General features: G+C 38.7%; 1 protein-coding gene across 1 annotated transcript in view; it reads right to left on the bottom strand.

The window, feature by feature from the left end:
- The window catches only part of CPA6 (carboxypeptidase A6), an 83,686-nt gene that overhangs the window by 28,527 nt on the left and 42,937 nt on the right, over positions 1-12,222 (bottom strand). The window contains exons 3-4 of the mRNA XM_068672021.1: positions 3,833-3,957; positions 417-531 (exon numbers count right to left, since the gene is read on the bottom strand). Coding sequence (XP_068528122.1) covers positions 417-531; positions 3,833-3,957 — 240 coding nt within the window. The remainder of the gene's footprint in view (positions 1-416; positions 532-3,832; positions 3,958-12,222) is intronic.

A 12,222-nucleotide genomic window follows, 5' to 3' on the forward strand; every position in this document is an offset into this window, starting at 1 on the left:
AATTCTGTGTGTGAATACTGACATCAACAGATTACCCAGCTATCTTTTCTGGACAGTATCCCTTATATATGAATCTGTATTGAAATGTTTTCAGTCTTTGGATGCCTTCTGCAAATACTTAAACTTTTGTTCATATTCCTTACTTAAATGATTTGGTGAGACTAATCACTCAGTGAAATCTCTTACTTACATCCAAATAGAAGACCTATTTTAAGAACAAAACTCAAAACCTGTCAAAGATAGTTACATGTAAATATATGCTTTGAATAAAAATGCATGACAACATATATATTTTAAGAAGGTGCCTATTTCTGAAGACGAGCAAGCAACCATAACTTGTACAGAGGTTGAAATTTCAGTCTCATGAAATGAGGCTGATGTAGCAGATACAAGGTGCAATATGAATTTTCACGTACTTCTTCCAGGGAGTGATATACTTCATAATTATACCCAGGGAGGGACCTTCGATTCCTATGTGACTTCAGTCCAGTTTGGTTTTCTATTGCTTTCTGTAGATCTGATATGAGAATCCTAGGTAAAAAAAAAGATTTTTGAAAAACTAGTAGGACACAGGCTAAAGCAGAACAACAATCACATTTGGAAGAAATACAGCGGGAATTAAAACATCCTGATGTTACCTCATCTGTTATATTTTGACAGTATAGTGCTTGAGGCTTATTTGAATATATGCTGTCAACTAAATACTCCAGTTGCTTTGAAATCACACAGTGCCTTCAAAAAACACAATGAGCTTGTTAAGTGAATAAAACAGAATGATGTAAATAATGCAGCCAATGTGAAGAATAAAACACTTCCATTTGTTTATGGAGCAGCATTTGCTGTCATCTTTTATAATCCTGTTGTACTATGTGATCATGGATCTTTAAAAATTGGTTTCAATACCATAAAAAATATTTTTAGGCTTAGAAAAGCATGTACACACTTTCTCTCAGGAGTATCATACTGGCATGGAATATTCCATATGTCTATAAGTTGTAGAGGCAAAAAAAAAAATTAAGAATTTGGTGGGTGGCCTTATTCCATTTGAAACACAACAAATGACAAAGAAACATTCTTAAATATGGTTGTTGTTTACATTTATCTACTTTGCAATAGTTGTCTGCTGCTTATTTTAAAATAACTTGGGAAAAACTTGAAACAACACTAAGAGTAACAAATACATGTATAGTTGCAAAAAAGTGAGGGTCTTTGCATTAAGAGCAAAAGGCAGGAACAATGGTTCAAGCTGAAAACTTTCCTATTTTATTGCAAAAACAAATAATGATACAAACCTAAAAATATAATACAGAAGATATCTAAAAAGAGTGATTATATCATAGACGGGGGAGCATCCATCTCCTTCATCACACAGTAGCAGGGGCTGGGAATATCATCCCTGACAACAATAGCGCTGCCCCTGTGAAACTGAAGGCAGTGCTGGTATTACCACCTCCTTTTGAATGGAACTTCAAGAGCTCAGCAATGTGTAATCACCACACCACTCATTCATCATTCCTGTAAAACGATGGTCACACTCGACCTTTTAAAGTCTTACAGGCATTAGCTGCAATGATCAGAAAGAGACGGGAAAAAAAATGCATTCACTCAGATCCTAAACGAACTGCATAGCATATACCTCAAAGACAATAGGTCTATATCCACATATAAATCAAAGTAAAGGTTATCTGCATTCTTCAAATGTCTTAGGGAAGTAATTGTATAATTAGGAATTACATTGTTCTACATCAGAAACTTTTATTAAACAAACTAAGGACTTATAGTCTTGACTTGCAAAATGCCATACACTCTAAAACCAGTACTGTAAAGCACTTAAGCCTCTAATTAGATTAAAGCAGTGTTTTTATTCAAATAGTTAGGGCATCTAATATGCTAAATAAATGCTTACCTGCTGTGCCGAATTCTGATTAGTGTAAGTACCTACCAGGATCATGCTCTGTTTGTTTTCACAATGCTAGATTTAATTTCACAACTCCTGCTTGTCCGTGTGTCTGTACTCCAGATGAGGTATGATAATCTTTGTTTATTTTTAAACGACTGTGTACTGTGTCCTTATAGCATCCAAAGGCTCTTCAGTTCCTCAGATGTGAATACAACCTAAATGTCTTCGTTGCCAGAGAACCACCAATCTTGACAGCTTGGTGCAGTAAAGCTTTGTCTGAAGCCTATTTTCATGGCTGCCTTGTCCTAAAGTCAAGCACTGGGACAGACAAGCTTCTCTTACAGACAAGGGATGGTCACCCTGCTCATTATTGGGGCTGCTTCATGCTTCCTGTCTTCAGACATTGGCTGTGCATCCCGTCAGCCTTGCTCCAGCTGCTCCCTGACTATACCTGCTGCTCCTCTGATAACAAACCCTCCCAGCTCTTGCTGAGGTACAGATAGATCTCAGTAGGCTTTTCAGAACAAGCACATGCTCATCTGTGACTTTGCAGGGTTTTGCTCCTAGGTGTCCTGATGGCTGGGACAAGTAGACAAGAAGTCCGAAATGGGCAGCAGGTAGAGGGAGAGGGAAGAGAGGGAGCAAAGAAACAGCCTGGCCCTAACAGAATGCTGCCCAGCTTCCTCCTAAGCACACATCTCTTGTGTGCCAAGTGTCACAGAGGTCCTCTGGAAAAAGGATGTAGGGTATTCCAAGTGTTTGCAGCATAATGCAATTTTAGGCAGACTGCAGAGGCCCTAAGCTCTTTCTTAGCTCAGATCATACCTTTTCATGCCCTGCTTTGCAACCTACATAAAGTTCTTCATGTATAATGAGTATTTATGACACATATAAAGTGGCCTTCTGTCTTTTCATTAAGGGTGATAATTATGAGCAGGAACAGCAGCAGGAGTGAATGCAGCTGTTGGGGCACAGTAATTAAGGGACTTTTTTGTTATAAGCACAGGAAAACAATTACAGAAATCACCATCTCCTTTTTAAATCTAAACAACACTGAAGCAGTGTAAAATCCACATGAAAGTAGCTCTGAACTTCAGCTACTGGGCCTGAATAAATAATTTCCTTATGTTTGTTTTTGTATTTTTAGAACAACAAATTAGCAGGAGACCATAGTTGCAATAAAAATGGGATTCTGATAACAGCACATATAATTCACAATATGCTTTGTGCCATTCTCATCTTCGCACTGAGAAATAAGTATTAAAAGCTTCATGTAGGGCTTTATTCATCAGATGCTTGAGAATTCAAATAACTCTTCTTTGAGTATTCATGTACTTAAGCATCTCACTGAAAAGGCTTTAATGACAAGATCATCACTTGTGTCTAATATAAGTGTATCAAATTGATAAATATCATTTGACAAGTATACTTCAAAACCGTCTGGAATGTTTTCAAGAAACCCTGTAAATGACATCTGATCCTTAACGTGCATTTGTTCCATATGACTTGAATAGGGTCAGTAGAAATGGAGAGTTATAAAACAGAACCAGTATGTTCCTTTATAATTCATGAACTCTTTCCTCCTCATTTACAGCATACTTGTAAACAAGCCTAGCTCCTGCTAAACACAGGGAGAGGCAAAGCAGACTGCAGAATTAGTAATTACCATCCCTCTCTTAACAGATGTGATTTCATATACTTTGAAAACACTTAAACTTGACTCCAAAGGAGGACATTTAATTAAAACTGCCTGCCTGTGGGAGATTTTCTGTTCTCCCATTAAAATGGTTGTTTTATTCGCAATGCCTAGCTGTCTGCCAGTCTAATTGCTCCATGGAACATATTTTTAAGTGCACTTGGTGTGGTAGATGCAGACCTGCCTTGGAGGCCAGGTCTCTGGAGAGATGCACAGAATGGGAAGCGCAGGCTTACGTGTACTGGATGTTGGCTTGCTGGAGGAAGGGTAGCAGGCTTCGGGATGTGTTCTGTGGCACTCTCACGTCGGTGACCGTACCTTCGATGATGTGGAAGGTGCTGCTGGGCTGCCACAGGTCCACCTGTAGTGCAGGAACCAACCTGTAATTCATATGCATTCAGTGTAGGTGGGGAAATCCAGGAGATGGCACGCTTGAAGCTATGTAGGCAAACACTGTAGACATGGTATAGACAATAAAACTGTATTGGCTGGTCCAGCTGAATACCTAGGGAAATGGAGTAGATTTTGAGAAAGACTGTGTTCAGTTTACCACAATTCTGGGAGATTTGCTAATGGGAAGAGAGAATGACTTCAGGAATGTACCCCCTCAAATGGCTCAAAACAAAGGCAACCTCCAACTTCATGCAGTTCCTCGGACTACTATATATTCCCTGTGTATTAGCTTCTGTGGAGTCCATGAGTTTATTTATTTATTTATTTTTAATTTCATGAGGTGTTTTTTATAGTCATTAGGGCAGTAAAAGAAATGAACACTCAGGAGGGGTGGAAACTGTAACTTGGAAGTGTGTTGTTTGCAAAGTGTACCATTTTATTTTTGATAATAAATAGACGAGAGTTCAATAGCAGAAGGTCATCAGTGCTCTGAAAGAAGCTGTAATCTACCCAATCATTTTAAATGAAATGACAAAATAGCATGATTAATATAGTGAGATATTCACAATCTTCTAAAAAACATGCTATCTACTAAATGATAGCAAAAATATTTATTGCTATCTATACTTGAACATACCTAAGGAATGCTTCTTGTTTCTTTTTACTTTCTTTGGTTGCCAAATATGAAATACACTTGGAAATTTTAGCCCAGAACTTGAATTTTTAAGAAAGTTTCCAAAAGGGAATTGAAACTCAGTGTTCTGTACCCTGTAGCAAATGGTGGTGTACTGCTCAGCCATATCAACAACAGATGTACAGACTCTTAAATGGAGGTGAAAAGAGTTTTTTCTCAACCAGTGCAAGTCCAGTGGCATGAATACAAGTTACCAAATCTCTTCTGATAGGTGCTGGCTAGCAGTAGGAGAATATGGAGTGGAGTACCAACAACAACCTCTGTGTAAATACAACAAATGTCTATGTCAGGATCCGCTCACCTTAAAAATATGTTTGTGTACTGAATATAAAGACAAAAATTTAGTAGGGACTATCATGTATGCACATTTCTTAAAGAGAATTTAAAAATTATTAATACATGATAAATATCCTTTGAGGTTTATTGTGATCAGCTGTGCTAGGCTGCACTGATGAAAGTCATGGACACAGTTCTTGAGTGTCCCTTTTCTGACTTGCTTTCTAGCTTTCTAAGAAGGTTTTTATAAAGTAGGTTTTAAAAGCTCCTGACTTCTGTGCCACAGAAGCTATTTTGGAAATATCTAACACATCTCAGTCTTGTTTGAGAAGACAGTACAATCTTGTAACAGAGGTTTAGTTCCAACAATGTCTCAAATGGCTGTAAGTAAGAGTAATCTGACTACCAGGAAGGCATCTTGATGCTGAACTTGATGCTGCCTATAAAACAGTAGTGACTTCAGTCCAGTTAATCCAATTAAATGTCTGCTGCATTGGAAGGAGAAAATGCAAGCACAGGGGCAGCATCTTCTATTCCTGCCAAAACCACTCTTTGTTTCATGCTGCCACAATATGGTCTGGAGATCCACGTGACAATGGTGGGTAGGCAAAGCATCTTTTGAAGTCTAACACCAGGACTGGCAAAGTTCATGAGGCTTGTGAAGCTGACAGCAGCTATGGCAGATGGTCAGTAGCAACTGAACTCATGAATTAAATGGTGCTAAATGCAGTTTATTAATAAACATCCTCTCACTGTGCTAACACCTTACATTTTTTAGTTTATCTGTCTTTCGTATTTTGATTAATTATAGTCATCCAGTGAAATTCCCCCCTAATTCAATGAGGTTGATTTCACACATGGTTAATTAGGAATATGTATGTGACTTTTAAGATTTATGCCTAAAAATACACAGCACAAAGGGTAACTTCATTGCTCTTGGACTAACAGCATATCAATCAGCTCAGCATGAGACATCCTTATAAAAATAACAACAAATTGTTACATACAAGCTAAGTGCAACTGAAGCATCTCCTTATACCTACGCATACAAAATAGGATATAAAAGTTGCAAATATTATGAAAAAAATAATCACAACTGAGATACACCTGAAACTTGTCTTTGTTCTTGATAGTTGTTCAGGATTTATTCTGGTGAATTTCTTCAGTATCATGGAGAGGATAAACCAACATTCACCAACATGATATTGGTTACAACATCAGGGAGCTTTTCATTTCTAAGACGTTCTAGCTATCCCTTACACTACTGGATGCGAGGAAATAGCAAAAGAAAAACCAATCTTTTAAAGGATGAAATTAGCAGTATATTGCACACCAGGAGCTGTTGGCAAAAATACAGTATTTCACTACTGGCATTGTAATGGAAGTGAGACAAAGAAATTCCATTTTTAGAATGCAAATCACCCCTCTTCAACCCAGTTCCCTATTTGGATAGTGTGGTTTCATTTGATTCCACTTTTTATCCCTTGCAATGTAAACAACGCATTGAGTGCTCATCTGGGAGATGTTACCTGTGCTGTTCAGAGCAGCATTTGCTCTATAAAGCATGTAACAAGAAACACATTTCTTCAACTTATTTATATTGCAGCTTCCAGCTTGGCCTTGGCATGGTGTAGAGACACAAAAACGAACAGAAGATGGATTGAAGAGTAGGCATGTTTGGACTGAGCATATCCAATCATCCTTTACTCACTGTCAGTTTTGGGAGACCTCATCATTACATCTCCAGTGGATACTGAGGGCTCCATCGGAGTCATCGCTCTTCTTTCAGCATCACTCCTCCAGCAAGCGTGCCTTGGATTTCCATGCTGTGCTTCACTGGCTAGCAAGTGGTGTTCTTCTGTTCTCACTGCCTTTGATGGTGTGTTGTTGTCCCCACACATCACACATTACCTTTTGAGCAGTGTTATGGATGGTGTACCAGTCAGTACCAAAGCACATTTATTCATTGTGTGGGTTGTGAGATTCACTAGGTGGTGGGAAGATTCTCCAGCAACCTTATCGCACTCTACAGGTACCTTAAATGATGCTGTAGCAAGGTGGGGGTTGGTCTGTTCTCCCATGTACCTGGTGACAGGATGAGGGGGAATGGGCTAAAGTTGTGCCAGGGGAGGTTTAGGTTGGATGTTAGGAAGAACTTCTTTACCGAAAGGGTTGTTAGGCATTGGAATGGACTGCCCAGGGAAGTGGTTGAGTCACCATCCCTGGAGGTCTTTAAAAAACATTTAGACTTAGAGCTTAGTGATATGGCTTAGTGGAGGACTTGTTAGTGTTAGGTCAGAGGTTAGACTAGGTGATCTTGAAGGTCTCTTCCAACCTAGATGATTCTGTGATTCTGTGAATTACAGAACAAGCAGATGCAGTAATCCTACTGAACTTCCTGAACACGTAGCCAAATAATTGAATTACAAAATTTACCCAGTATCTTGAGGCTAGAGGAAAAGAGATACACTTTAGTGTCTGTCTGTAAACCTAAATATTCTAATTTCATTTGACTGGGCTTTCCAGTACTGTTTCCTTTGCAAGTCCTTTCCTATATGTGATGCACAAGAGTTGCTTTTAGGGGGTCATGGGCTGTTTTAGGCCTCTGGACAATAAGCAGAACACGGGCAGGATTTTTCAGCAGGCTCAGGCTTGGGACCAATAATTCAGCACCTGCTGCTGCACTGAGGTGTGACTCTGGGTGCCTGTTCCTGGGGTCAGTGGTGACTCCACAGATGCCCGCTGAGTGGTCTTTCCCAGAATCTCACTGGAGGCATGAACGTTGCTTTCTGGACAAGAAATGTTTCTGTGAAAAGCACAGAGAGAAATACTTTTTCCAAGAAGTTTTAAACATGTGGATGAAGAAGTTGTAAGAGATTATTAATTATTACTATATAATTAATATCCTTTTTTTACCTCACATCCCCTTTTCAACCTTGCTCATCCCATAAAGGCCCCTGGGATTCAGTCTGTGCTTAGGAAAGCAGATGCTCTTTGGGTTTCATATAGGCCTTTCTCTTTAACATGAGGTGCTAAAGAAAGCTGAAGAGTGTAAATGTATTTGCTTTTACCTGGACAATTTCCAAACTACAGCAAAAATGAACTCATTCATCATATTTCTAGCTTTATGTCAATGCATGACAATGAAAAATCAACACAAGGCAAAGGGACAAATATTTAAAAATTATTCAGGTGCTGAGCTAAAAGGATTTAGAATTTCTTCAAAAATTAAAATTATGTAAATAAATTTCAAATAAAACAAACATTTCCTTGGCATAATCCTACGTATCACAAATGGTGTACACAAATCTTTGTTGCCCTGCTGAGAAAGAAACCAGAGCAGGGTGCTTTTTCTTCATTACTTCCAGGTTTTCCTCCAACTAGTTTTGCACCTGTGGAAAGAGGTTGCATGAAGAAAGTAGTCTCCTTGGTCTTCCCCAGGAATGCACTTATGACTGCATAAATCCCATGCTCCTTTTTTTCTTTAAGTCATTGAAAGCATTCCGCAGCTTCTTATACAGCATTTAGTATAATAAAAGTAGCATAAAGTAGTATGTGATACAAAATAATATAAGACAAAGCTCATGTTTTGTATTTAAAGACATTTTCTTGGACAGTAGCCTCCAGTTGTTCTTCAGTACATGTCCATAAATGGCTGTTTAATTTCTTCTTTCATTTAGCATGTATGGACAATGCTTAGTGCTCTCATCCTCCATGATCATGTGTAGAGCCAAAGAGCTAACTGATGCTTGTCATTGAAACTAGCTAGCATAAATCTGCCATGATTTTCATCTGCTATTTAGACAAAAGCATTTACATGATTTATCAGTTATATCTCACAAAAAAGTAATTTTGTTACATTTCTATTATTATTATTACTTAATATCTGTACATTATTTTGTGTTTATTGAGTTGTATACCGCAATGTATGTGTGAAAGCTGGCCTTGCCCTTAACATCACTATGAACATGGACTCTAGTTTCAGATTCCTTTGAGAAATGCTGTCAGCTGTACAGTTCAGGATATAATTATTGTTATGATGCCATCAGCTGAAATGGCTTGGCATTTCTGAACCTCTTGTAAAAGGGAACTTGTAGCCAGTAGTGCAAACAGTAATGCTCTTTGCTCATGGCTCTAACAGCATGTTGTGTGCTCTGTCAGGATGTACAGGTTTTGGATTTACATCTGTATGAACATACAGATGTAAATGTACAGACATATAAACACCCTAAACAGTGCTGAAACTCATTAGATATGTTTTAAGTTACAAATACTATGTTAGAATACAGAGAATAGAAGTGGAAACTGCTCTAGCCTCAAAAATGTTGTCAGAAGTTTGACTATCAAAGCTTCATCACGTAACATGTAAGATATAGTCACATGTACATACACAAACACCCCTTGCATGAACACATGCAGTATGCAACAGAATGACATTTTAAACTTTTTTTGGTACATTTGTGAAGAAGGAAGGAAAGAAGAATTAATCCTTTGGACTCTGACATGGGTAGATAATTATAGCTGTGTTGTAACTCACCTGGAAAAAGTACAACTACTCCTCTGTAATGTGTTCACCACTGCAAATATTTTCAGGATCAGGAATGATTTCATCCTCACTTACTCCTGCCAATTGATGAACTTAACTGCTAGTTCTGGTTCCAAATCTTCAGTTTCCCTTTAAGTGCAGCAAAATGGTCCAGCCACAAATAAGCATGAGATTCCCTGTGCTTTCTAGAAGGATTTACAGGTTAGTCCTAGTTGCTGGTGCAAAGTAATATAAGTTTCTGATTTAGCACACTAGACATTTAATTGGCTCTAACTTTTCAGTATTTATTTGCTTTTGAGTGAGGCTGGAAAAAATAATTGTGCCAATAAATTGGGATTGATTCACTGGTTTGCAGCAGTCATAATACTGGCAGTAATAGACTGGGAACAATGCACAGCTTGAGGTTTTGAGTTTCGCAGATCTTTGTGAAACTACAACACAGTAATGATCTTGCTACTCCATTTACACTGATATAATTTTACCCAGGACTCTACACTGCATAAAAGAACTTGTTGGTTGTTCCTCAAGAGAGCCACTGAGCAAGGACTCAGGACACAATTATATGGTAATTGAATATCCATTCTTACAAGTACAGATGCTACCAAGCTAAGTAGATTTGAAAGATGTGAAGCAGTCTTTAGCAGACTCACAAAAATAAACAAACAAAGCAACCTAAATTCCATTTCATTTCTTATTAAACTATTTTTGGCTTGGTTAATTTGTAGTTGTTGCTGTACTGCATGAGAAATGGAGTCTGGGTCTGCTCCTGCTCCTGCTGAAGCGATGTGAGTTGTGCTGATGACTTTGTTGAACTTGGACTCAGAATTCCTCAGCAGTTAGAGAAGAAGATTTCTCCCATCTCAGAAAGCCTAGGCTTTCTGTGTCTTATAAGAACAGCATACTCTTTATACCTGGGATCTTCTGTTTTATCTTGAATCTTCTACTAAAGTTTTCCTGGAACAATATTTTCCTTCTGAGCCTAGAAAGTAGTTTTCTAGACACTTGTTCTGAAATATTGATGCTTAACCTCTGCTATCACCTGACATTGTCTCTGTATCTGAAATTTTCTGCCCATATCTGACCACTGTATGAGTTAGAATAAAATTTGGACTGATAACTAAAGCATCTGGCTATATAGATATAAGATGAGTATAATATGTCCATAGTAAAATGCACACAGCCCTGGCTGCTGAGTTAATTGTGTCCTTCTGCAAAGTAGGAATAGCTCTATTTAGGCTGCCAGGCTTTCTTCCTGCATTTTCAGATGGACTTTTGTTCTCTAAAGCCTTTTTCAGTGTTTGCCTTTGGAGCTGTAAACTATCAGATTTATAGCCAACTGATCCTTTTGCCCTATAAGATATTTTCTGATTCCCTGAACTGCAATGACAGGATCAATTCAGGGATTACAATGGATAAGCAGCTGCTGTAGAGGCAAGAAAACAATCAAAAGGGAATGGAGCTGTGGCTTCAAGGCCTGCTAGTCTGGCTCCTCCCAAAGTTAAAGTGCCTGGCTGTGCCCAGGAATTTCTTTTGTAAAAACTACTGAAGAATGAGTGGTCTGAATCTATTATGCCAGCAATGTTCACAGAGCAGTAGCTTCTTTGCTACCTATACAAACAACCCTGATTCCAGGCAGGCATATGTGATAAAAAGTGCTTGTAGACCACCGATGGAGTAGAAGTTATCAGTCAAGGCTTGAATGAAGTGAAGCTTCAAAAATAATGCTTACAAAGGAAAATTCCTGAGCAGATAAATGAAATCTGCAGGGTCTGAGAACCTGAGCAAATCCCAGTTTCTTTGCAAAGCATTTTGGAATGTGACATTTGTTTCTGTCAGTCAAGTCCAGCAGAATTAAAACCATGAAAGGGCTCATAAATTAGCAACAGGCTTCTCAAGTTGTCTTCTAAGCAAGAAAGAACAAATGACGATAGCCAACCACTGGAGAGGGATGTGAGACAGAGGGACAATAGATGGACAAGAGGAGTCCTGAGGGACAGAGAGTGGGCAGTTGTCACTGTAATACTCTTGCCATGAGTGTTTCTTTTTATTTATTATACTCTAACAATTTTCAAATGATTAGGGTGAAAAGAATGAACCTAAAAAAAAGTATTTCTGGGTCAGGAATAAAATTTTGTTTCGTATCTATAGAAAGAGATAGTATTTATAGGAGAAAAGGGCTGCAGCAGAGCACCTAGGATTTTAGATCAGCACCTATGAATGCATCGGAGCAGCCATCCATAAAGAAACCATGAGAGTGATCAGCAACTAGAAAGATAAAGAACTCCATGAGTATGCACTTGAATTGTTAAAGAATTTGCTGCATTCTAGTCTGTCACAACCATATGCAAACCAGTCTTAACCTTTGCAATGTTCTTGCCATGAAAGTTGGAGGAGGAGCTCCACCACCATTTACCCCTGCCATACTCACCACCCTATCTGCTCCAGTGGTCTCTGGCACAGGGACTGTGTAAAAGGTGTTCAACAGTGTGGGGTAGCACTGGTGGTGGGAAACAGAGTTACCAGGCTCTTATTTTTCTTCCCCAGAGAAAATGAAAGAAGCTTGACATAGGAACAGGCCAGAGACAAGAGGTACTGCTGACTGATGGCATCTTGCCCTTGTGCAAAGCAGTGGCTCCCAGCTGCCACTGCTTTATAACTGAGTGACAACCAGAAACCAGGACCTTTTGCCTCAAAAGAGAGCAGGGGTCTCCCCACCT

Source organism: Anas acuta, chromosome 2 (genome assembly GCF_963932015.1).
Source record: "Anas acuta chromosome 2, bAnaAcu1.1, whole genome shotgun sequence".
Lineage (NCBI taxonomy): Eukaryota > Metazoa > Chordata > Aves > Anseriformes > Anatidae > Anas > Anas acuta.